The sequence below is a fragment of the Thunnus maccoyii genome, chromosome 2, assembly GCF_910596095.1.
Source record: "Thunnus maccoyii chromosome 2, fThuMac1.1, whole genome shotgun sequence".
NCBI lineage: Eukaryota > Metazoa > Chordata > Actinopteri > Scombriformes > Scombridae > Thunnus > Thunnus maccoyii.
In genome coordinates, this window is record NC_056534.1 from 23,237,504 (window position 1) to 23,264,593 (window position 27,090).

General features: G+C 38.7%; 1 protein-coding gene across 1 annotated transcript; it reads right to left on the reverse strand.

The window, feature by feature from the left end:
* Nucleotides 1-959: 959 nt before the first annotated feature.
* Nucleotides 960-26,598, reverse strand: slc43a1b (solute carrier family 43 member 1b). Its single transcript, XM_042423827.1, has 15 exons — nt 26,335-26,598; nt 22,404-22,562; nt 21,064-21,247; nt 20,830-20,885; nt 20,227-20,303; nt 10,986-11,078; nt 10,691-10,824; nt 8,961-9,103; nt 7,537-7,683; nt 7,269-7,304; nt 6,551-6,683; nt 6,169-6,298; nt 5,934-6,007; nt 4,544-4,667; nt 960-4,426 (listed from the first exon to the last, which is right to left on the reverse strand). Exons 2-15 carry the CDS (start codon nt 22,555-22,557, stop codon nt 4,199-4,201), a joined length of 1,713 nt encoding a protein of 570 aa, XP_042279761.1. The 5' UTR covers nt 22,558-22,562; nt 26,335-26,598; the 3' UTR covers nt 960-4,198.
* Nucleotides 26,599-27,090: the final 492 nt, after the last annotated feature.

Sequence of the window (27,090 nt, forward strand, 5' to 3'; positions counted from 1 at the left end):
ACCATTCTCCATCACCTGAGCTTCAGTTGCCTCAGATACCAAAAAAAGACAATTAGAAGATTGCTCTCCTGTTTTAACAACTAATTAGCTGCATCATAGCTCCAACACTGGATTACCAACAGGGCAAAGCAGGCAGTGGCCTAGGGACCTCACATCCCGGACTCAAGGCTCCACGTTTACCTTGTTGTAAATAATCTGTGGTAATTTAATGAAATTGTTTTGGTATACTGTATGTACCACTGCAGCACAATCTAAACCAAAACCATATGCCTGTGTTATCATGGCTTATCATTTTCTTAATCTTGAAGGGGCTACAATTTAAAATGTAAGTTTAAAGTTTTGCATTTTTTGTTTCGATTCAGTGTAAAGCAATGTTAAGTGGCTATTAATCTTTGCAGTTGGACTTTCTATTGCAATTTTATGAGTGATGTGAATTTCACTCCATTTTGCTTCCATCTCCCTAAAAAAATAAATGCTGATTTCACATTGACTAAATTTATATGAGATTAAGGCTAAATTTATATTGATTAAGTCTCTCTGCGGCCCACGACTCATTTTCATTTTCCTGCAGCTTTTGGTTTTGTTTTTATGATTTGAGAAGAATGTGTAACTGTTAGACTGGAACTTTGACTCAAGTGACATCATTCCAGGAATGGGTCCAATTTCATTCAACTTATCACAGATTCATATAATCATATTTGTCATATATTCTTATAGGTCTTATAGGTCATATATTCTTTCAAGTTCATGTCAGAATGTTGCTTCGCATTATGATGAATTGTTCCCAAATACAAGGAAGCTATTCATAAAATTCATATTTCTTTCAGAATAATGTGAAATATGAGAACAGGAACTGACACATAATTTAACACTTTCATTGATTTTTACATTTCTCCACAACAAATCAAAGCAACATAGCAAATCAAGTCAGAAACCATTTAAAGATGATAAATATTTTATTTGTGGTATTTGACTTTATTTGTCAATCTTTTGCTCCCTCGTCATCACTAAAATGAGTGACAATGAATGCTGTGACAATTGATTCTGCTGTGACCAGCAGGCCGTAGTTACCACTGATAAACAATGCAATAATAACATAAATTGGGTGGACAAAATAAAAGAAACCCTTGTGCAATGTGATGCGATCCAATACAATGGACATGCAATAAATACTGTCTTTCTGAAGCATGTGTCAGAATGATTCATGTGGCTAGTGCTACTGTATCGGATTGCATTACTTACTTAGATGAGCAGGTACATGTAACAAAAAACATGTTCAAATAAGGTCTTTCCCTTATTTGTGCACATGCTGCCTTTGTATCAAGACACTTGAACATCAGCAGATTGCACTTTATGGGGGTCCCTCCCAAAGCATGCAGATTATGTCACACACACAAACACATTGCAGCTATTTTACACATCATTTTGTAATCACTGAATAAATCTCATGGATCTTATGAACTATTGTCACATTTTTCTATTAACACTGTACAAGGTCTCTGTTCACAAACAGATTTTACTAGAAGCCATGTTGTGCTCTCAGCCTGCAGGCATTCACAACAAAACAGTTTCAAATCTTTACTCCTCATGGCTCACTTGTCTTTGCTAAATTCAAGTACTTCTTGAATTGCCTTTACTGTATTTTATACATTTTCCTAAGTGACTAGATTTTATTCATGATAATTAATTTTCGCTTTTGCTCCAAACAAGTCTGTGCCTGCACAGAATCTCAGAAAACCTTTAGGAGAGGTGAGGAGGAGTAATTGTAGTTGCAGTCATCTGTTGGACTGTAAAATGACATTCTAATGAATCAAAATGAAATTACTTATGGAACCTGCACCCAAATTCTTATCAGCTGGTTACGTTATGTCCATAAGAGTGGGAAAGATCTGTTCTTTAAGTTGCAGGTGGAAGTACCTGTGACATCAACTCCCCCCCCGCCCCCCCCCTCTTTTTTGTCCTCCTAGGAAACACTGGTCTGAACACAGATGTGATTGGCTAGAAATATCTCTATATTGTGATGTCATATTAAGCCATTTCAAGATCAAGTGCAGTAAAGAAGAACCACCAGCAACAAGATGCTAACATTATTACCACACTGACAGAAAAAAGCAGGATGCACAGCTGCAAGCCTAAAAAAGATAAACTAATGTTAAGCTCAGGAGAAAAACCTTTAAAACCTTTAAATTACTTTTAAATAAAGTCAGCTGATTGAGTCACATTTATAGTAAAGAATCAAATCCAAATACCACAGAGAGAAAGTTGTTTGCTACATGACTATCAATGTAACAAACTGCTATAGAAGTGTTGTTATGGCACCATAGGTACGTAGACAGTTTCAAATAATTAAGAAAGATTGCATAATGCACCACCCTCAATAAGCATTTTGCTTAATTTTCATCCTTCCTTCATTTGCTTTAATTACCAAAATTGTCAATTTTATACTTAAACACAGCCAGCACTGTGGATAGTGGCATTTGTGGGTTTGGTAGTGTCAGTGACTCTCCCTAAAACCACAACTTGTTGTCTTTACATTTATGTTTGTATACAGCTTAAACAAACTCACTTTAGAGGTGCTGATAGGTGGATTTTTAGCTACGCTAAAATAAGCTAAAGGCCTCCCAGCTCTACCTCCAAACTAGCACGCAGACATGAGAGTGGTATCAATCCTCTTATTGAAATCTTGGCAAGAAGCAAATTAGCAAATTTCCCAAAATGTCTAACTATTCCTTTAATACACACAGGGGGATTGTTTGTGATTATCCTAACGCATTGCTTGTTGCTTTCATGCTAGTAGCTGCATTCAGCTTGTAGTTGCTAACTTTTACTTATTTACTAGCCAGTATGCCATGTTTGCTATGTCAAATATGGAAGCATTAGTATAACAACACAACTTAAATATTACTAAAATTTATCAAACATTGTCATTATTGTCTAATTTTTTTATGATCAAAAATTACATTTCTGTAACTAACAGTAATTAATCTCAAACTGTTAAAAACATATTTAAATTATCTCGCAATGTAAAGATAACAAATAGTACCCATAACTGTAAGCATTACAAGCTTGCAGTTTTGTTTACTTTACTTAAAGGAACCACATTCAGTAATCTAAAAAGCTATATTACACTTTGAAAAATGGCTGGAAATACTCCAAGTACAGCTACTGTATATGGTTAATAGTAAACAAGATAAAACATGCAGAAACATACATTCATGTATACGAAATACTTTTACATACATTCCTATTACTTTTTATATACTTATACATAACTGTGTATGTATATATAGATTCACTGTATAGTTATTCCCAACACTCAACAGTGTCTACTAGACTTGCACTATCCATGTACAGAGTATTACCAGGCATTGTCATTGATTATATTTACAGTATGGTCCTAGTTTTTAATTTTAGTTCAGACTTTATCTGTTTTATCATTCTATTTTCTTATTTACCTGTTAAATGTTGCGTCCTTCTGTTGTTTTTGTTTTGTGATTCATGTGTGACTTGGCTGCTGTAATTCTGTAGTTTTCCATTGGGATTAATAAAGTATCTATCTATCTTAACACTGGTATGGTCCATGATTTTTTATGTTTGTTTTTCACTTATTGCTAGGGTTCAAGTGTTAGGCAACAGAGCCTTTCCCAGCATGCAGTTCACTGGTCCATCACATGTACACATATTCTCACTTATAGGGAGTAGGGAGTTAGGGGAGAAGGCAAGCCCCATAAACAGGGGAACAACATTTGAAGTCCACACAGGAAGAAGCATGGCTGGCTTTCCTTCTGTGAAGTGACAGCGCTATCCACTGATGCAGTGAGCCACCCTTACATGTTGTTTTTAAATGATCACATGATGAAATCTAGTGAAAAATCAAATAGTATTTTCCAAATGAGAAGCCTGACATTACAGTTACAGATGTAACTTCCTATTCCATTGCAAACCCTGCTAACACATGGCACTATTACTGGCTATAAGCTTTTTGTTTTATTTGTTTATGCCATTTCTGATACCCCAACTTTAATGACACTGATTAAAGAAAACTCGTTCAATATATATGTTTTGTTTTGCTTTGTTTTTGCAACAGGTCATAGTTTCCTAACCAAAGTGAGGTTGCATCTTCAGAGTATTCATAAACGATGGAACGACCATTAAAAAATAAGTCATATGAATTGGTCATTTCACTCCCATCAGTCATCTAAGCAGTATGTCCATTTGGTGTGTATCCATTCGCTGCATGGCCATTGGCGTGGCTCTCAGCAGTTCCGTTGTTTGATTGGGTTAGAGGTGCATTCTCTTTAGCTGATTGGCTGGCAGCCAACCTGTCACGCTCTGCGTTTGCCCGGATCAGGTTTCTACGGTGATGGAACAGATAGCCTGGCAACAGGAAGCCAGCCAGGGAGAAGATGAGAAGGCTCAAATTGATCTGTTGTAAGGAGAGACATGTCAGTGCATGCTACAACCTGTATGAGACCTGTTGCATGTATTTGCACACTCTTGTCTTCTCTTTGATTGTGTGTGTATGTGCGTGTGTGCTCCCTACCCAGTAAGGATCTCCCTTGAGGGGTCCCAACATCACCATAAACAGTGGCTGTTGGAGCAAGGCGAATGCAGCGCTGATCATTGATTGCATGCCTGTCAGGGTCCCAAAGTGGTTGGATGGATAACTAGAGCAGGATAGGAGAAATTATTAACAATAATCAGAAATAAGACCGTTGTCTTCATCCACATCTGTCATTCACAGTAAAAATATAGAAACTTAGTACAACAGGATGAACATGTACGAATTCTACAGTTTTGTCACCATCGAAACAAAAATAGAATAAAATATGAATATACTGTACATGTCAGTATAGAGTAGATGAGAAATTTATTTTTTACAACTGGGTCTACTAAAATTACAAAAAGTTAGTGAACTAGGTAACTTTATCTGATCTGTTAGCTAAACAGATAAGCTATAACCAGCAAAATTGTTTTAATGTTAGCTGTGTGTGTGTGTGTGTGTGTGTGTGTGTGTGTGTGAGAGAGAGAGAGAGAGAGAGAGAGAGAGAGAAAGAAATATATCTTGCATATTGCCATATTAATGTATCAGAATAGGTGTGTTTCTCTCTTGTGTTTCTGATTGTAACTGTCTGCCAATATAGGCCATAATACTGAATTTTATTTAGGATTTCTACATAAAATATATTGCTTAATGTAGTATATTAACCGTTCAGAATACCAAAAACAGTCCTTAACATTACATGTAAAGTTCAGGCAAAATTGAAAAAATAAAATCATTGTCTGCAATATAAATGCGCAATAATGAGATTATATTTATGATTGAAAGCATGATTTGAGCTATAATAATCAAATTCTACCAGAATCTTTGTTTTTTTGGTTCATTCCAGACAGGCCCAGTTGTTTTACACTCATTACTTTTAATAAAAAACAGTATTGATGTATTGGTAGAAAAATACAAGGATTATAAAATCAACATAAGGCTCTTTCACCATAGGATCCAATTACAGCAAGTTTAAAACTGGACCCAGAATGGCATGTCATCATGACATGTCACATCTAGTGTTTTATATCTATATGTGATTTACTTGCCCATTAAAAATTTAAACATCCATTAATTTATTTTGTTGGCCGCTGGGGGGGGGCAGCGCATTGAGCTGTAAACATAACAATCATGTAAAACAGCTGCCTGCTGCTGCTGGAAACGTGGTTGATGAAGCTTTGAGATTGAGCCAAAACAGTTACAATGCAGGCCGTAAAACCAAAACAATGAGCTAAAAAAGGCAAAAAAGATCCACAGAGCTGAGGGAACACAGGGCTGTGTGTTTGTCACTAAAAGCGTCACCTTTCAGATCGCATGTAGTCTTTTGATCCATTGTCAATATAGAGATATTGATTTGCGGAGCTGTAAAGCTGTCAGTGGTGGTACTCACACAGCAGCATAGAGACCTCCACAACAGGAGTGGATGAATCCTCTGACCATGGTATGCAGAACAAATGAAACCACCTGATAGATAAGTGAGGACAAACAGACAGAGGACAGATATAGAAATGTTTAATCGAAAGTGTTGCTGTGTGTTTCTTTATCTCTGTGTATTCTTCATATTGTATTAGCATGTATTGAATCTTGTCGCTTGTGTAGATATCCCTGTACAGCATTTTTCTAACCTGTATGGGCATGTTGTCAATCAAGGAAATTACTCCAAAAGTGACCAATAGGAGGTTGGTGAAGGTGAAAGCTCTCAGGGCATTGGTCAGTTTCTGGACCTTTCTGTCTCTCTTTGGGGGATCTGATTGGCTGAAGGGAACAAATACCAAATGTCAAAAGAAACGTACAGCTAAAGAAGAGATATGGATGTTACAAAGTCCAAGATACAGGAGTATGACACTGCTATTACCAAGAGGACTGGATTTTGTCCCTCATCTTTTACAGTACAGTCAAGGAAAGGAACCCTCACATATATATTAAACATCTGGTTTGGTCTGCTGTACAACAATGTATAAATTTAGTAGTGCAATGCCTAATCCTAAATCCAAACCCTCTTCATACCTCTTTTCTATGTGTGTGGTCGCTTTTTCCTCTTCACACTCCTTCATCCTCCAGTCCATGATGTAGCCAATCATAGGACAGGTCAGCAGACACAGCAGCTGCAGTGTACCGAAGATGGATGAGTAGAAGCCAACTGGGGAGGACATGCAGAGATAAGAGAGTGAAGTCAACAGTCATGCATGGAGGGAAGTAAATAGGAGACATACATCCTCTACATACATCTACATACATCCAACCTGTTAATGTTTCATTTCCCAATATGGTGTTTCAAAGCCCTCTCCATGCTGCTGAATAAAATTCTGATGGAGATATATTGGATTGTGCTGGAAACACATTGGGTCTAAAAATACTGACGTCAGCCAAAAAAAATGTTTATGCGTTTAACTGTAGATAGTAAACTCCCTCCAGATCCCCAAATTACATTACATTATAACCTCAGTGTCCTCAATCATAGCTATGGTGCTGCTTATTGTCCCACTGATGAATAATATATCATAACAAAAAAAGATGATTTATCTTTGGGTAACACTCCAAATCTGACTCATACAGGTAAGCTAAAATCGCTTTATTGTAATTTTCAATACAATTACTGCCTTTTTTATACTTATTATAAATCTGTTTTAATAATAATTTCTCATTTCCAGCCATCATCAGTCAAAACACTTTAGTAACTCCAGCTCAGTGCATGGCAGTCATATGTTAACATGAGGACTCTCACCTTGTTCCTCCACCTCGTTCTGCAGCTCTTCTGATGCTGAAAGAGGCAACATCTGCAGGTCAGTGATCACCACAGATGGATTACCACTCTTATATGAAATGTTTGTTGTATGTAGTACAAAACATTAGTGGCAACATCAACACCCATCAGTCATTTTTGACCCAGATTTTGTCAGTGTAAAATAATTCTAACTGCTTCAGATTTACTTTTTTATGTGGATGATTAAAAGCGTGGATGTCTGGTTGTATGTAGGTTCTACTGTTCTTACGGTTTGGGTCACCATGGGTCACCAGGAACTCCAGCATTTTGTTCATGGCACCCATGAAGAAGATAAGCCTTAGCTGTGTCATCGCCATGGTTATGACACTCCACAGGAATATGGGAGAGCACACAGAGTGAGAGAGTGGCACTGAGCCTGAAGGAGAAGAGAGCGAGAGAGAGAGAGAGAGAGATGGTGTGTGTGAAAGTAGTCTTTAGTTCAGCTGGTGGTGAAACTCCTGTGGGAATCTGCAGTTGTTACAGTTGACTGGGAGTTCACTTCCATGGAACATTACCAGAGTGCACAGTAAAGAAACTGTTTGTTTTTTCAGCCTGAAATCGAAATCACTGTGTAGTTATTCACTCCCAGCAGCACTAAGAACCAGTTTGAAGAGGGACAGTGTGAGACAGATAAGACTAATGAAACTAAAAGAAGAGCTTTGCTGTAAAAAAATAGTCATACATACAATACAATACATACAATAGTAATACATGTGCATACAAAATACATCGATGTTGACAAAAATTTCATGGTTGAATCTACTAATTGTAGATCACTTGTTTTGAACTGGTATTCATATTCTCACTGGTAGAAAGGATTTAGAGTTATCTGTTAGATTTTGTTGTAAAGTAAGCAGCTGAGTAGCACATAATATGTGTCTGTAGTAACAGGTACTGACTGTTACATAACACATAGATATGTAATAGATACAATTATTACCTTATTATTAGCTTATCATGTGGAATATGAAGAACTAGGATTGAACTGCAATGCAAGTTTAAGAATGTTTGTAGTTTAGTAGTTTGACATTTTTGAAAATACGTGTTTTGCATTGAGAGTTAGATGAGAAGATTGAATCTACTTTCATTTCTGTGCATTAATTATGGCGCTATAGGTGAGAGACAGTTAGCCTAGCTCCTAGCTGGAAGCAAATGGACACAGCTAGCCTAGCTCTTTCAAATATACCACCAGCAACTCTAAATACTCAATAATCACTCATTAACACATTATAGCTAGTTTGTTTCATCTAAACAATTGGCAAACAACATCCGGGCGCAGTAACCTCAAGCAGTCTTGTCACAGTTAGGTTGCCAGGTGATCAGCCAAGATACTACGCAGAAGTGCTGGGGGGCAGATTAACTGCTCCTCTAAAACCACAAATTGATGTTTTTACATTTCTATTTGTGAGATACAACATGTTAATTAGTGGGCTTTAAAGGTGTTGGTAGGTGTATTTCAGTCTTTATGCTCTCTAGTTCAAACTATTTACATCACAGTGGCTGCCCACTTCAGTGCAATAAGACATGACGTTTTGTTAGCATTTAACAGCAGTTTGTTCTTTGCCACCCATTTAATAATCACTTTAGTCATTTGATAAACATTTTTATGCCTAAATTTGTGTGTGTCATCCAATAATTCTACACATTCCTCACCCTGGGCTGTGTTTTGGGAGGCTGGCTGATCAGGCTCTGGCTGCATGGTTCCCATCATGTCTTCCATGACGGTCACATGGGTGATGTACCTGTCCGAAGCCATCTTGTGCTCTGTAGCAACCCCTTTCAGCTTCGCCTTTTTACTGCAGAGAGAGGAGTAAGAGATTGAATGTATGATAAGAATCTAAAATAACTCCAGAATGAACATGTCTTGTAAATTTCATGACAAATCTGCTTATTAGATTTTGATATTTCTTGTGTTCACATGAAAACTTGACCTGATTGACTGTGAATATTCAGACCAACTTCTGTTATATAATAAAATATTTAGAGCTTAGTGAACAGTCATCTTTCCTTCAATATAAGCCATTGCCATTACCAAGACCTATGCTGTGTCTCAAATCGCATACTTCTGTTCTTACACTTAACATTTTGAGTGCATAAGTGTGTTCACACTGAGAAGTTTGAAAAAATGCAGTGCACTGAGTACCCGGATGGTGCACTCAAAACGATCAAAAAGTTGAGTGTGGAACTATGGACACCTCTCGCCCTCAATGGTCGCCATCTTGGCTACGTAGCAGAAGGAGAGGGACCACTTTTCAAGCTGGAAATGGCGGCCAGGTACGTTGTAGCTACCGTGAACATCGCCACATTATACAAATGTAAGTTATACATGTGTTTTTAGCACTAAGCGCCACTATACTGTTGTCGGATATAAGCCATCAGTATGTCTTTTGGGTTAATTTAGCAGTCTGTAATGATTTGATAGTGCGAATGCTAATGCTAGCTAATGCTAATTTGTGATCGTAATTTCCGGTAAGTGCACAACAGCTGTGTTTGATTTGAGACAACACTACCCTGTCAAAATTTGTGCACTACGCCAGTAAGTACATAGTGTACACAGTGTACTACATGAAAGTGTACTCACAGAAGTATGTGATTTGAGACACAGCTCTAGTTTTTGACCTCTTAGTGTACACCAATGTAACATCATTACCACATAAATGCCTGAACATCCTTTTTCTAAATTGTCTAAAGTCACTTTGTGTAATGTGATTATTTCATCTTTTGGATTAATCTGATGACTTAAGTTTGTATTTGTGGAAAAATGATACAATTAGAGAGAAAGCTTGGGCAGTGTGTTCATTGTGTCTTTCTTGTTGTCGCCACTGGGGGCGCTAAAGTTGAAACTTTTAATATTTGGTTTTATGGTGTTTTAGAGTCTTACAGCTCATTGTTTTGGTTTAATGGCCTACAGCTTTAATCTTGGCTCAGACTCACCTCATCTCACCTCATCAACTTCATTTTCAGCAGCAGCAGGCCACTGTTAACAGTGAAAAGCTCTGATAAACTCATTGTACACTACCTGCTCAGCACCAAACAGCAGACAGACAAAGCAACTAGCTGGAGAACATAGTGGAGCTTTTAGCAGCTAAAGAGTTTCTTTCAGGAGTTGGTGAAGAGCAAATTAGAGCTAAAAGGGAGAATGAATATTGGACTTAGATTCATCAGGTGGACACAAACACTACTCCAAATTAATGATATTGTTGCTCTGTGTCTGCTGGATGTTTAAATATATCATATCATATCATTTGAATGTTTAGTTTTAATCCCAATGTTGAGTGGTCCTACAACTCATTACAGGTTTTGTTCAGGGATGAAAGAGTGTGTTTGTGTTCTCACATGTACAATGATTTGGAAATGTAATGTGATAGAATATTTATACTGACTTGTATCTGATGTCTTCAGGTGCAGGGAAGGATTCAGCAGGCCAGTTTAGGAAGCAATTGAGGAAGACCATGCAGGCCATTCCAGACCAAACCCACATGATGATCCGGAACGACACGCCAATGTCATAAATCAACTGGAGAAGGGCATTAAGACCAGGAGGAAAAGGAGCATTTGGGAAGAAGACAGGTAAAGAGTGAGAAACAGAGATGGAGAAATGGGAAAAGAGAAATAAATGTGTGTGTGTGTGTGTGCGCATGTTTGTGTGTGTGTGTGTGTGTGTGTGTGTATGAGTACCTTGACGGCAGGGAAGGTGACTGCTGAAGAAGCGTAGGAGCCTATCATCAGGGAAAGGACGGTTGATCGTATATTCCCAAACATGTTAGGCAGCTAGATGAAAAAGAGAGAAAGAAAATATCTATCATATTAAATCAATAATTTAAACATGCATGGAATAAGAAAATTAGAAAAAAAGCATCTGGCTTCTACTTATACTAAATTTACTATCTTTGATTAATGTGTTTTTCGGTCTGACCTTTCAGCTTTTTCGGGCATTTGTATAAAACAACAGATACTGTAAAACCTGCTAAAATAAATTAATTACAAAGCTGGTCTGAGCAAACAACTAAACTTAACCACTTATTAAAGTGCAATTTAATAATTTAACCAGCAGGTGGTGATACTGACTCTTATAAATACAAGCTTTTCAATTGAGGGGTGGAGGTTAAACTAACACACACACACACATATGGAGTGTGTGTGTCCACAGACTTTTACTCTAACTATAGACACAGCTGGAGCACTGCCAATCACACTCACTGCACGTGGCTCAGTTCACAGTACAGGCCTTCCTGCTCAGTTTAACCTCACTGCTCATATCAGATTTTTGGATGACTGATGATTTCTATTCTAGAGTGTCACCAGCAGTAGTTCCCACACCAGCATGAACTCCATAGTTTCTAAATTGTCTCTAGAGGCACTGTTCATTACAACCAGCATGAGACAAGGCAATAGGATCATTAAAATTAAATGAAAGCACACAGATTATCCAGAAAGAAAATCTACTTCAAAATCCCACTGACATTTTGTAACTATGCTAATAACTAAAAATCCATCTTTGCAACAGAGACTTTCTCAATAACATGTTGTGTAGCTTGCTTCATATGTTTCATCTAATATCATTTTTTTAATTCAATATTTATGTTTTTAGTGACCTTTAATGGACACCATTTCCCATCCAGGGGTTCTCAAACTTATTACTTAAAGGTCTGCATTTGATTTTTCTTCAAGGTCAGAGGTCTGGAATGATTGGGGAGTACAAACTCGAAGTGGGCCGACAATGCATCTCTCACTCTTGTTTTTGTATAATGGGCTGCTCACAGAGCAACTGGCCCACCGGATTGATTTGCTGTTCAGTCTGGATGTGGACTGAGGTCCGGACTGAGAAGCCAAATGTTTAGCCCACGAACGTCTAGGCCCTAGACGTTCGTGGGCTAAACATCAAGATTGACACATGACATGTGTCCATGAGCGAGGGGTCACGGCTAGGTCAAACATGTCTGTATCATGGATGTTGTAAGGAGAACTGGATTCCGGAATGAAAGATGGCGCCCAGTTCATTCCACTTCATGCAAAAGTTGCTTATGCGCCACTGATGAAGTCAAAAAAGATGCACTAGAGACTTCCACTGGCCAAGCCGGCTAACTTCCGGTTGGCTCTCTGCTCATGGGGATAAAATGATTTAATTGTGCAGCTCTTCTAGACTAGACTTAGGACCTGGAAGTTGTAATTACACAATTTGGTCACTATGTCAAATTGGCTTCACAGCTCAGCACTGCTCTTGGGGACTTGGTCTGTATAAACAGCATAGTCTTGCAATATCAGACTGAGATCTCCCCGCCTACCGATTGTCTGGAGATTACTAAACGCACAGTAAGTGCTTGAATGGCGGAGAATGGCTGCTTACAAATCTACACCCCTTACATTTTGTAAAGGATACACCTTACAGAAATGAATCCCTCCCCCCATTCTCCTCAGATTCTCCTCCATAGTGAACTGCATGTCATTACCTTGATATGAAGGGCCACCCTAAAGACTTTGGATTGGTTCTGCAATGCTGTTTTTTTAAACTCCCTAATTGTTTCCAGCCAGTTTTAACAGTGAAAGCTGAGAGATTGTCCTCAGTCTCTAGTTGAGCGAAGCGTTAGAGACTTGTGAGCCTATTAACAGCATGACAGAGAATTAGAAGTTATTAGACAGCAGTAATTACTTTAAAAGCATTAAGGAGTTTTATGGATATGGACAAAACAAAGTTACAATGATGTAAATACCCGTGCTGCCTTGCTTTTAGTTTTTTCATGGGGCCTGTAGTTTTTTCTGTGCTCTGTCTTTGTTTAACTTTGTTAAAATCCTGAAGGTTTCAACTTGTGATAGTAACTGCTGCAGTTGTCTTAGAATATGGAACATTAACTCCAGGAACATGCTCACATTTATTTAGAAAGACCAATGAAAGAAAGAGATTGCACTGCATCACATAGGCTAGTGGCTTCAGCCCTCTATAAAGTTGTGTTCTATTGTATTCTAGTGGCAAAAACCAAACAAAAAGTAAGGCCTGTATTAAATTAAGGATAAGGAAGTTGTGTTTTATTGCCTATAAATGTATGCTTTCCCTTTGTATGAGAAACAATGTGGCAGTTACATAGGCTTGCTTTTAACTAAGCAGCCATTTTAGCCTGAGAGGTCATTGGAAGAAACAGCAACAGACTGAAAAGCTGAGACAGATTTATAACCACAATAACAGCTACATAGTTGTATTTCAGTAACAGCTGTGGTGACATTAATCTGGTTGGGAGAGGGTGGCTTTCTTACAGTAAGTATAGTGTTCAGCATTAAAAAAGTGTTCCTTTATCTCTGTAAAGTTTATCACAAAATTTCAGAAATTACATTTTAAAAATCACTTCTCAGCCATCTTGGCAGTAATACTGGTGGTGTATTACAGTGTTGTTTTTCCTATTTTATTATTGACAGTTTAACGATCACAGTGGTGTGCCACCTCTGTAAACACTGTAGGTTGATACCCTTCTCAGGACTGCAGGCTAAAGAGTCTGCTTTGGTTCATGGACAGTGTGACACATATTTAAGTTTGAATGCTGTGATTAAGGGAATATTGCATGCTCTGCTTGTGTGTTTTTGCCCTCTGTGTTATCTCAAAGGGTCAACTCTGACATATTCTATACCCATTGGATAAAGGAACCAGGTTCAAACAAAGTCGTGTTTGATTGTGTTAACTGGAAATTCTTTTTTGACCTCTGGGTTAATATTACAGATGTGCCCCAATGGGTATGTTGTTAAGTTAAAACTGTGTGGTTTGGTGTGTATGCATATTTGTTCTCTTATTTTTTCTGTCTGAAATCTATTAAAATTAAAAAATAGATTTATATTGCAGTAAGCAAGATATTTACTCTACTAGTCCCAGCTGGAAACAGAGGTTGTTCAAAATCATACTGCTTGGAGACAAGGAGACAGAAGTAATATCATTTACTTTCAGTCAATGGTGTGGATGTAAAATATGATTCCTCTCTACTCTGAAATCAATACTGAGGGTGAGATAAGTGATCAAAATTACATTTACATAAACTGTGCTATTGTCAAACATTGTGTAAGCAAACAAATGAGCTCTCTCTGTCTGCCCTTCCTCTTACTGGTCAGTCTGTTTATCTGCCCAGTCTGACTGTCTGTTTGTGTATTATCCTTTTAGAAACAACAAATCTGATCTGTCCAATCAGAGTTGGAGGCACTTTAATTCATGACATAGGTATTGAGAAATTGATCTGTGCTACACTATGAGCTCTTGAACTTAGGGCTAAGTTTCATCCTCTAGCCATGTCTGGGTTGACGTCAACAAAGGGGTGTGGAACCTTGCAGCCAAAAATTTGTGACCACGCAGAGTGTACACACTACAAGCACCTCAACTGCGCAGGAAAGCAAACTACTATAGGTGCCCGTCCTTGGACCTATTCCCATTAAGTGGTTGCACACACTATTTTCTTTTTTCAACTTTTTCTTATTGTTCAGCCAAATACAACAAACAAAGGAACTTTCCCTCTTGCTGTCATGAGGTTGCCACCTTATTGTTACAAGTCCATATCTGTCCCTATGTACAACAGCAAAGGCACCAGATTCACTGTGCGTCAGTAAGTCTGTAGTAATTTGTTTGAACACAACTTTATTTAGGAATAAAATAAAAGTAAATGCATAAACGAAAAATTATTTAGGTCTTTATAAATGGCCTATTTACAAGACAGTACCAGAAAAATGCAAGGACCCATGTTTGTTGATAACATACTTTATGTTTAATGGTTAAAATTCTCTGTTTACAGTTCATCTACTTAACTGTAAAGGGTAAGTACCCAACTGATTCAAAGTGACATGGGGTTCTGGGGGCCCTTCTTTGTGCTGTTGGTAATCCAGCCTTGAGTGAAAGTAGTTGTCTGCTCTCAATATCAGTCACATGTCTGTCTGTTGGTCTGCCCTTTTTCTGATTCTGTCTCTCTGTCTGTTTGCTGTCCTCAAGTTCATTTAATGTCATAGCGGTAACACAACAGTAGTGGTCAACAGTCATAAGGTTTAACTTATGTCAAACCTCTCTGCTCTGTCTTTCTCTCTCTCCTCAGCAATGTTTCCATGCTGTTGTAGCTTTGCTCCCACCTCTGTTTTTCCATTCTTATCTGGCCTCCCTTTTCCATGGCTCTCTTTCCACTAGTTGTTCCATCTGCTCTTTCCTTCAGTTCCCAAAGCCTGCCTCTTATCATTCTTTATTTCATTCTTGTGCACTGCTGAAGTGCACATGCACAGTAGTTTGGGAGATTTATCAAATATGTTTAAAAAAAAAAACTATCAACATGAAGTTCTTCCCACATGTAATAATCATGTAGATGATAACCTTGTTCTAACCTTGTTCTGACCAGACCATCAGACTTTTCTAGGACTTTGGACTATTTAAATGCTTTTCATCCAAAACTCAAGTTCACACACAATTCCTTTTCTAGTGCTGACACTATTCATTTCCTCGACCTCACCTTTTACCATAATGAGAGCTCCATTTTTCATAAGAGCCACCAGGACAATGTATTCATTTCACCTGCTCCATATCTTGGAAATATAAAATCTCTTGTATCTGAAGTCTTGTGTCTTGAGCCAAAATGCTCCTAATTATATAGTCCTAGTTAACTACAACTTTGCCTAAGAAGAATTCTCCAAAAGGGATTATAGGTAAGATCATGACAAAACTGTGTTTGGACTAACCCTCTAGTACTGCTGTCCTACAACATGGATCCATCTGCCTAAATGGCAGACTGGGCAATTTGGAGAACAAATCTTAAGATCTCTGTCAAAACCAAGGAGGAAGTTAACCAAAGACATCAAGTTCAAAACAATATTGGGCTGCAAGAAGACTTCATACTTCACATCCACTAAAGATCACAGACATATATATCCTAAGTAAACTTAGCACAAAAAGTAAGGAAATTTGTGTTTGGTAGATTATTTCTTTGTTGTAACAATGCTTCTTGGCAATAAATCATATAGGCTGGTGACCAGCATGAGAAGGAGGTGCCAGGCTGTTGTGGCTGTATATGGTTCTTCCACACGCTACGGAGGCTCCTGTTTGTTAAATGAATAAATTGTTAAATTGCTAATATGTCTTGTTTCTTCAAACTTCAATCAGCCAATCCACCAAACACCAAATAAGAGTCAATGGCAGAATAAGCTGTTTGGCATTGGCAGAGAAAATTTGGCATATTTTTCATGGGCGCAACCCACATACTCAGCTCTGCTGCTCATCCCACAAATGCATGTTCCTTACAAATGTGGCACCATTTAAAAGGGAAATAAACAGGCTTTCCAATGGTATAATAATATAAATAATAATCTACCAAACACAAATTTCCTTACTTTTTGTGCTAAGTTTATATAAAAGTTCTGTTGTAAATCACTTCAAATGTCCTGCTTGTAATACTGATTATATAGCAAAACGGAATGCTGCTTGAACACGTAAACAGACCCAACATTTTATAAGCAGTGCAGGTCTTTGACATCATCAGTCAAAGTGATCCAATCAGCGGGGATTTATTAGCTATTGTTACCTGACACCAAACTGTTCCTGATGGTGGTTTTTAAGAAAAGCTGAAAGCTTGAGACTGGAAGGGATGGCAGTGTCCAACTGAGTCACCAGACAAGAAGGTTGATATTGAATGATTCTGTAAAACCCAGAATTATGTTCAATGTCAATATTTTTTATCAAATGCCAATTCCTGCTTTCTACAATATCTGCACAGTATCTGCGACTTTGGTGATCCCCTAACTTTTCCTTTAGCACCACAAGCTGGCCAGCTTTCACACATTTGGTACACACATATATGCCTCCCTCAGGATGAATTGTAATAACTTTGGTGATCCCTTAACTTTTTTTATCTAGTGCCATCATCAGGTCAAAATTTGAAATTGTCCAATACTTTGATTAATGACCAAATACCCCAAAAAACAAATGGCATTCCCATCACCCAGGGCTTTACTTTGTGTTTAGTGCTGTTTATATGCTAACATCCTAAACTGAACAAATGTTAGTGCGTTAGTATGTAAAAACTATACCTGCTAAACATAAGCATGTCATCATTGTTATTATGAGTATGTTCTCAAAGTACCGCTATACCCAAGTAGAGCTTCATACAGCCATGCTAGTGGCAGTCTTGCTTAGTCTTGCTAAAAATGTAATAAGGGCAGAATTGACCCCTGCTTAGATCCCTGGAAATGGGTGATTTGTGGCTTATGAAGCTATTGTGTGTAGAAGATTAAAATGCCTCTGGCAGCTCTGGTCCTTCAGTGTATTATAGTGCAAACTGCCTTATCAAAGTAGACAGAGCGCCAAATCTGTTGGCAGCTAGTTAGGTTAGCTGGGAAAATACACCGTTTACATAGAGTAGTTAAGCAAGAACTTACAAGAAGATGACACATACGCATGCATGCACGCACACACACACACACACATACACACAAACACACACACACACACAACTTAGATTTTCTCACATACTGTATGCATGCACATATATACACAGACAGGCGGGCACACACACTAAATCTCAGCTGTCCCTGTTCGGACATTTCATTGACTTCCATTCATCGTGGGCAGCCTAACCAAAACCCTAACCAAAACCAAGACCTCAGAAATGACTCTTTGCCTCATTAGGACCAGGCTTTGGTCCCCATTAGGACTACCGGTCCTGACAAGGTCGGTATTTATACCAGAAAAAGGTCCCAATGAGGTAACAAAAACATGTGCATGCTCTCTCTCACACACACACACACACGTGCGCACACAAACACACCAGACCAGGAATGACAGCAGTGAGGCCAAAATGACCATGTCAACCCCAGGACATGGTCTAGGTCAGAAAGTGGAAGGAAGAGAGAGAGAGATAGTTGACAGGGGACAGGGCTGTGGGTGGGTGTGTTGGCTGCCCAGGTTTTTGATTGGCTTAGAGGCCGCAGCAGAATTTAGAACAAGTGGAACAGCATGTGCTGCTTTCCAAAATACACACACACACCACACACGTACAAACACACAGAAGAACATGTGCTTATAATCACAGGTACACAACTCGCTAAACAGCCACAGCCACGCATATAATGTCCCACACAATTTGTATGTAGATGTGCTGGGCTTCAAAAAGTTAGTTACAGCAAGTTAAGTTAGGCCAGCGAACAGCTGCTACTCTGTTCTCTGCAGGTTGAAACCATGAAGCATGGAGCACTTCTGTCCACACCTCAAACTGTGATGTCACATATGTGTTTTGACTTTGACATATGGAAATATGGAAAAGTGGGTATATGGAGCGTCCTGATGACCTTGCAGTATGTGCAATGTACCATGTCACTGTGATGTCCTAGGTTCCAGACAGCAGGGACCTTTCTCCTAAGTCTCTGTCCCCACAATTCTGTCTACTGTGCTTCATGAGTTCATACACACATAGACATACAGTACATACATATGACCTTCACACTGAGACACAAAGTATCTTTACATTGTACTGAGTTTCATCAACATCAATTATAAAATGTCAATGTGGACTGAAAGTAAACATAGGTCTCCAGGCTGTCGTCAGTTTCAATCCTAACTAAAATTAGGAGAACTCAAAGAAGATGTAAAGAAGCAGTTTACATCTTTAAACCTGAGTTCTTTTTTTTCTTTTTTTTTGCTGATTTTTTATGGGGGCAGCAGAACAAGACAACACTGACATATTATCACCTTATAAAGTTGTTATAGTGAACCTTTTAGCAAACAGGTGCTTATTTACACATCTAGCAGATATAGAACAACATTAGCATTTATTTAGAGCTGTGTTTGTGTCCACCTGATGGATGTAAGTCCAATAGTCACTCTCCCTTTAGCTCCATTTTGGTCTCCACCAACTCTTGAGGGAATTATTTGGTTCTAGTTAATTGCTAATTATCTAACTGGTAATTTCACCTGTGTGAAATTTGGTGCTGGGCAGGTAACGTACAGTGGGTTTATCATTTTTTATTCAGAACAGCTGGAAACAAGGTTGAAGAGAGCTCCAAGTGTGAACCAAAACAGTAAAATTGTGAGCTGTAAAACCAAAACAATGAGCTGAAAGACTGTAAAACACTCTGTAGAGTTGAGGGGAACTGCAGGGTTGGCGAGTTTGTGCATATTATGCATTTTACCCATTTTAAATATAACAGTATTAATTAGTGAGCTTCCAATGCTATTGTTGGATTATAATGAATTGTTCTATTATGTATTTCTACAAACTAATTTCTTTAAACCTTAAAAAATAAATGATGTCTCTCTTTGACTTGCTTCTTCATAGGTTTCTTTCTTCTTTGACTGTTGGTGGGGAAATGTTGCTCTTGTGGGCCTTTAGTGCCGATTTTTGCCAATTACAGCCCAGTTACAGTGTATTTGATACAAGGGCATAAAGATGAACTTGGCTTGACATTTAAGCAATGATACACAACAAGGTGTCCAGATATATAAAAATAATGAACAAGTTTGAGGTGAAGAATGCAATGACACAACTATTGCGTCATTTTCTCTGCCAGGTCCTTTATTTTCATATATCTGGCCACCTAGTTGTGTATTATCAAACTCCCATGAACACTGACCAAAGAAAAAGAAGGTATGTAGTGTTCAAATCTTCATCTATTTTTCAAAGTTTGTTTGTAGTCAGTTTAACACATGGTTAGGTGTGTCTAGAGGGTTGAGGTGGATAAGGATGTCTCCTAATTCTTTAGGTTTTCCAGGCACCTCCAACCAGGTGGAGACCCTGGTGTAGACCCAGAGCACACCATAGGGACTTTGTATCCTACTGCACCTACCTTACCTGGCCTGCAGCCACCACAACAAACCGAAATTTTGTAATAGAATTGCTTATTTTTCAATGTAACCTTCCTAAGCACGGGTGAAGCTGTGAATACATTTATGATGTGTGTGCATGTGTGGGATTGGGAATCATACTGTGAGTGAGGTGAAGGTCAGGCAGATTCCTCCAAAGCCATTGAAGGAGACAGCCAAGAAGATGAGGATAGACAGCACTGATGGAACACATGGAAATTAAAAATACAATAAGCTAGAATGAAACTTTAAAGGTAAATTCAGTTTTTTTCTTACAATGTCGACCACCATTCCTAACTGAAAATGAGCACACACGACATGTCATGTTATAAAGCCTAATTGCACTGAAAAACAGTGCGCTTGCACAACTTCAGTTCAGCAGATCAAAGCTGAACCAGTTTACAAAAGACATTGGGTAATTTTATTATTTGGCTACATTTTCTCTTCCAAATGACTCATGGACTGTCTGAGGGTGTATGTCCCTTGTCCTGATGGACTGATATCAGAGAAAATTTCCGGGATCTCAGCAGTGAAGATAGAAAGAAATGTTATCACAACTGATAGGAATGATGGCAGAACTACAAAAATAAGACCCAGCCTGTAAAACAACTGAATTTTCCTTTAAGCACAGTGTCCCAGAGGGGAAATTGGGCTGTCACAGTAGCGGCACTGGATCAAAACAAGCATATGATGACTCAAAGTATGGTGCATGGATGGTTTTCTTACCTTCAGGTTTGTATGCAGCAACAGCCATGATTGAGCAGGAGGCTGCAAAACAAGAACTGAAATACATACAGACACAGAATGTCAGAACACATTTCTGTGTGGTGTCACATTCAGATAAAAATCAAATAATAAAATGAAGTATGAAGTGATATCTGAGAGCTGATGCATGAATGATTTGATCAGTGTAACAATGATGAAACGATGTGAGTTGTCAGAGGTCATCTCCACTCATACCTGCCAATGAGCCTCAGTGGGCGTGGCCCAAATCTGTCCATCAAAATCCCCAGGGGTAAAGTGGCTGCACTCAAGAGGAACGAGCCAATGGTAAAGCCCAGATTCAGTATCTCCTCCTGCTCGACACAACTCCGCCACTCACCACTCTCCACTGATGTCACGTTGGTTTTGACAGTCTCGTTCTCTGGATTGGGTCAGAGGAAAGTAGAAAGAAAAGTTTTTTTATGACAAGCTTCAGTTTCAACATGAATTAATTTGATGAACAAATAGTTTACAGCAAATGTTGAGGGAGAGACAATGCAAGATGCAAAATACTGGAATAAAAACAGCAGTCTTATTGGCAGAAAACTAAGAAAAAAGATACATCCAGGATACTTTTTGTACTACATTTATATCTAAAACAAGCAGTATTAAGGATACATAGATCAGTCCTTGAACGATGACTCATAGCCTCTTCAAACAGAAACATCAGCTACAAGATTGCCTTCATCAAGTCAACATCTCAGAGTTTTTTGCTAATACTGCTTCAAAAGAATTCTTAAAATTTAACAAGTCCACAGCCATGCTACTGGCTCTGTGAGGCTATTCTTATGCACAGTAGTGTTTTGAGCCAAATGCTAACATCAGGTGGTAGATCTAGATCATGGTGCGAGATGAAAAGTGACGTTAAAGTCACCAAAGTTATTACAGTTCATCCTGAGGTGGGCATGAATGTCTATACCAAATTTCATGGCAATCCATAGTTGTTGTGAGACATTTCACTCAAATGGACAAATGTCAGTCTCATGGTAGCACTAGAGGAAATGTCAATGGAGCATGAAAGGTATTAGGATAAACCATCTGGGAATCCTGAATGCCTGTACAGAATTTTCTGCCAATCCATCAAGTAGATATGCCACTGTTTAAGTGAAAACTTTGACCTGCTTGTGGCACTAGAAGAAAAGTCAGAGGATTATGAAAGTCATTAGGATTCATCCTTGGGAGACCAAGAATGTCTGTACAAAATTCCAAGACAATCCATCCAATAGTTGCCAAAACATTTCACTTAACTGACAGTTATTGAAGTTATTGAAATATTTTAGTCTGGGCCAAAGTGGGTCTGACATTGCCTTGAGCCATGCTGCTGCACGGCAAAAAAATTCAAGCATTCTGTCTGTGTCACTGTAACAGTATCAAAGCCTTTATCAATAAGATCAGAATCTATGCTATGAATGTCCATGTTAAGAAATGTGTGTTGGTGAAACTGCGAGAACCTTTGAACCTATCTGAGCATGAAAAACAGTTATCCATTATTTTTAAGAGGGAAAGCAAGTGTTTGATGGTTTGGATGGTGGTCTCACCAATACAAACGTGTGAATAGAATCCTTCATTCTTCAGCATGATGAGCAGTGAGCCCCAGCCCAGCAAAACAGCAGAGAAGAGCAGGTTCTCTATGATGGCTGTGATGGCCATCCACCACCTCCTCCTGTACGCCTGGTCCAAGCTGGGAGCCATGACGGCTGGAGACACAGAGCAACAGGAAACAAGACGGAAATTAGTCCACAAACCAGCATATTGTAGCTAGGAACAATTCCTAACTGTGCACCACACAATTTCGATATTAGTGTCTCATTCACATAACATTTTAGTTGTCTCACCTTTCTTGCTTATATTTGCTTTTTAGATATTCTGCTGCATTTGACAAATTATCCAAAGACAGACGTCAGGCCTCAGGTTTAATCCAAGCAATGGTGAAAGATGTCCTGTCAAAGTGTCCCTGAGCAAAGTCCTAAACTCCTCACCCATTCCCTCCAAGATGTCCAAGTATTTCTATACTTTCTATCTTCTGCTCTACTACTGTAGAATGGGCTTAATCATGTGGTGACACACATGAACACATTCACAGGTGTGGTGCATGCAAGTCATAGTGCTAAAAAGAAAATTACTGTTTTATTTTTGTAGTTCAGGTCATCGGATCCATCACTTGTGATAATTTTGTACTTGGAATGCAAAATCTCTGAATACGACATCATTGCTAAAACCAGCTCCAGGGCTAATAACACGAGTTATGCTCATATGATCATGTTGGTTATAAACAAGTCGACAGTTAAGCTAGATGTACTACCACTTTATTTGGAGGTGAAACTGAAAGTGAGAGGAACTATAATGTGCTAATAATCTCTCGTTGCACAGGAAACCTGTGCTCACAAATACGGCAAGTATGGTGGATCAAAATTGAAATAGGAAACTGTGATGAATGTTTACAGTTTGGGTAGCTATTTTACTGTTTGCCTCTTCCAAATAAGTTTGCCTTACCTGAGGATTTGTTTAAAACCTGTCTGTTTGTCTGACTACCTTGTTGGACTTATTTTTAGCGATATTGCTGCATTCCTGGATCTCAGCACTTAGTTTGATGGGTACAACGTTAGCTAACTTGTAACAATAGTTACAAGTTAATGATTTTAGGACATCTCGCTACCACTGGAAACCTGGATAATCAGTTGTTAGCTAGGCCTGTGTGTCAAATCACCCAATGTGATGATAATTTAAACTGGTATTTCTGGTTATGTCTGCCAAAAAAAGGGGGTGTCCTTGGATTTTACACTGTTGAACAGTTGGTGGTGGTAAAGCAACTAGAAACATAGCAATGCCCTGGCAAAAGGCAGAAAAGCTAGTAGGAGTGGGCGGCATGAATGACTCTGTAGGCTCTGTGTGTTTGCATGAAAACCACACAGGATACATTTAATTTTGTCACCATTAAACAGCAACACTGTTAGTAACACTGTGGTAAAGTAGGTAGAGCTGTAGCGTATGTGATGTCAATTAGTGAGCTGCCATGCATCCTGAAAGGAAACGAAGATGAGACCAAAAAGGGAGTTTGACCCCTCTTGACCTTCTGCTGTAGCTGTGGCTATCGAGTGTCATGCACTGATCTCTCTCTCTCTCTCTCTCTCTCTCTCTCCCTCTCACAAACACACACACATGTTATGTTTCCATCACTTCACAGGACATTACATTGACTTACATTCATTTCCTAGAGACTTTTCCTAACCTGTACCATAACCACCACATGCCTAACCCTAACCCTTACCCTAACCTTAACATAGTCCTTAACTTTCCTTGACTTTAAACCAAGTCTCCACCCTAAAATTAATGATTTACATCAAGGTGACTTGCTTTTTGTCCCCATAAGAGAGGTGAGTCCCCACAACATGACTCTGTAAACAGATTTACGTCCCCACAACATGAGGAATACCTGGACACACTGAAAACATTAAGGTTGAAAAACGTATCAATGGACCCAATGTTCTTCTCAGCGATGAGTGTGTAAATATTTGACGGACTGAGTTTAAAATCTACATGGTGAGCGTGTGTGCAGCTTTAGAAAGTATAGTGACTCAACGTGTATAACGCACATGTTTGCGCAATGGGAGTCCTGCTGACTGGAGAAACAGCAGTGCTGTCTCTCACTCTCCCTTAAACATACACACGCACATGCTCTAATATCAGGAGTTGAAGGGGAAACACTATTCAGTCTGTGGAGAATTGTGATAGTCTTGGTGGAGATAGACGTCATCCAATGAGCTGTGTATGTGTGTGTGTGTACACTGTGTGTATATTTGGAGTTTTTTTCCACTTTTTTCTGGTCTTACCCTCATAACACCCTCACTGTTTTTGTCATCTATTCTCCTTTGCTGTGCAATCCAACCAAAAACTTCCTGTAGCTGCTTCACAGTAAAAAACATGATTGCTGCAGACTGTACATGAGAGGCAAGTGTGCATTTTCTTAGAGTATAATACATTTTCATAACACTCAGCTATGAATCTGACCAATGATCATTCTGAGATCATTTACATCTTACGGCTTCGGTATGCATTTTGTGATTTTGGGTGTTTAGTTGCAGATTCATTTTCAGTTGACTAATTGATTAACAGATCAAAATCATTTCAGTTCCAGTTAATACAGATGCAGCAATGCACAACTAGCATTTTACTGTTGAAGCTGGTCGGAGTGGAGCTAATTTGAACTATTTTATATGCGATTCAGTATTTTACTCCAGTGGTTCCCTACTTAGGGGTCAGTCAGGTCAGGAAAAACAAAGTTCTGCCACACAAAGTATTTATTTTTAAATAAGTGGTGGCCATTTGGGTCCCAGTATTGCAACTCCCATCTGGGAAAAAGGGAAGGATGTAAAAAAAAAAGGTGCTAAGCAACCAGTTTGAGCTCCATTGTCACCCATAAGGTTCCTATAAAATGTGAAATAACACATTCTTCCTGTTTCAAATGAAAAGTTGAACTCATACACAATGAAATGCACTCTTGATCAATTCTATGCACTCAGGTTTTTTTTTCTGCTACAGCCTCATTTGGTCTGGTATGGATAGTAGCTTATGGTGAGATAGATTTTGATATGTAACCGACACACTTTAAAGCACACCATGGCCAAATCCTGAGTCTGTTTATTGTCATTGAACACAACAAGGGACCTGGTGGATACCTTTGCCTTATTGTTGACCCTGATGGGCACACACACACTGATCCTACAGTATATGGAGCTGATACACACTTCTTCCCATCACTTAACCTACAAGTATGTGGGGCCCACTGGGACATGCTGGATTGAACTCTATTAGAATATCCAGGATTATTACTTTAAACAGTCTGGGTGCTTCCTACAGGAAATGTCCTTTTTCCAAAATAGTGATTTTGTGTTATTTCATTTCAAGGTCATGTTTATGAATGACAAATACACAACGACACTGATTAATAAAAATGTAAAAGTAACTCACATGGATGCTGATGTTTTTTAAAACATCATTTGTCACAACACTTGAACTCTACTGGAAAAGTTCCACTTACGAAATCATGAAAACCATGTTTCAGTTCAGAACAGAGTAAACACAACCGCATGTGAAGACACCATATCCTGTTTAACTCTATTCCTCCCTGCCTTTCTCTCTCCAGAACACATGTTACACTGATACCTTTTCCCAGTTGCGTTAATGGTCAAAGTGACATCACACTCACCCATCCGAAAATATTTGTGGCCAGAGTTGAATTACAAAAAAGCCATCTCCAGGCCATTTCCTCATCATGTGTTATTTATTAAAAAAAGGATGACAAGATAAAGACACATCACACCTGTTGAATGACTCAGAGTGCAATCCCTTACAGCATCAGAACTCATCAAATCCTCCCTGCTGGCTTTAAGGGCACACCTTGATGTGTCTACATGTGGAAAATAAGGAGGAGACAACTATGCAATATTTTGAGAGAAAATGTTCACTTACTTCACAAGTTCTCCTCCTCCGGTGGATGATCTGTATTTATATGGTGATGATTCAGCACGTTCTCTTCTCTGCTGCTTCTGTTTCTCAACAGGAGAAAGTTTGCTTCTGTTTAATCTTTTTCTTTCTTTCTTTCTTTCTTTCTTTCTTTCTTTCTTTCTTTCTTTCTCTGTCTTTATTCTCTCACTCTCTTGCAGAGGTAGCGTGGGATATCCTCCCCTCAGTGTGGCAGCTGTGTTCACTGGCACATGTGCACTCACATTGACTCTTTCTCTCTATGTACAGTTATACTATAAATGGAGCTCAAGTCTCTCCCACCCACCCAACTGCTCTTAACACACACACACACACACACACACACACACACACACACACACACACACACATGCATACCACTAACTTTAATGGATCAGACTTCTTGCTCAAATTTGTTTCACTCAGCTGCAGAATCTGGACACATTTAGTTCAGTAGTTTGATAGAAAATAATAAACCTTCTATCTCCGGTTTTGGTGATTTTAATGCTGTCAAATAAGTTAAGGACTTATATATATACATAGATATACATTATATTCCCTAACTCCCTCAGTGTCCTAAAACTAATTACTATAATTTGGATAATTTCAAAAAATCCATTGTCATCTAGAAAAAACAATGTATTTGTTCTTGTGAAACTGACATTTTGGAAATAAAGTTTTTTTCCTGACATCAGCACTGATGTAGTGGTAGCTTGCTCACTGGCCCCATCATGTGGTGAACTG

Coding starts and splice junctions, on each gene's coding strand:
- slc43a1b (XM_042423827.1), bottom strand. CDS start 22,557: ATGGCTCCCAGCTTGGACCAGGCGTACAGGAGGAGGTGGTGGATGGCC. Junction 20,304..20,829: donor TGCTGCATACAAACCTGAAG/GTAAGAAAACCA, acceptor GTGTTCCATCAG/TGCTGTCTATCCTCATCTTC. Junction 10,825..10,985: donor TCACCTTCCCTGCCGTCAAG/GTACTCATACAC, acceptor GCCCTTCTCCAG/TTGATTTATGACATTGGCGT.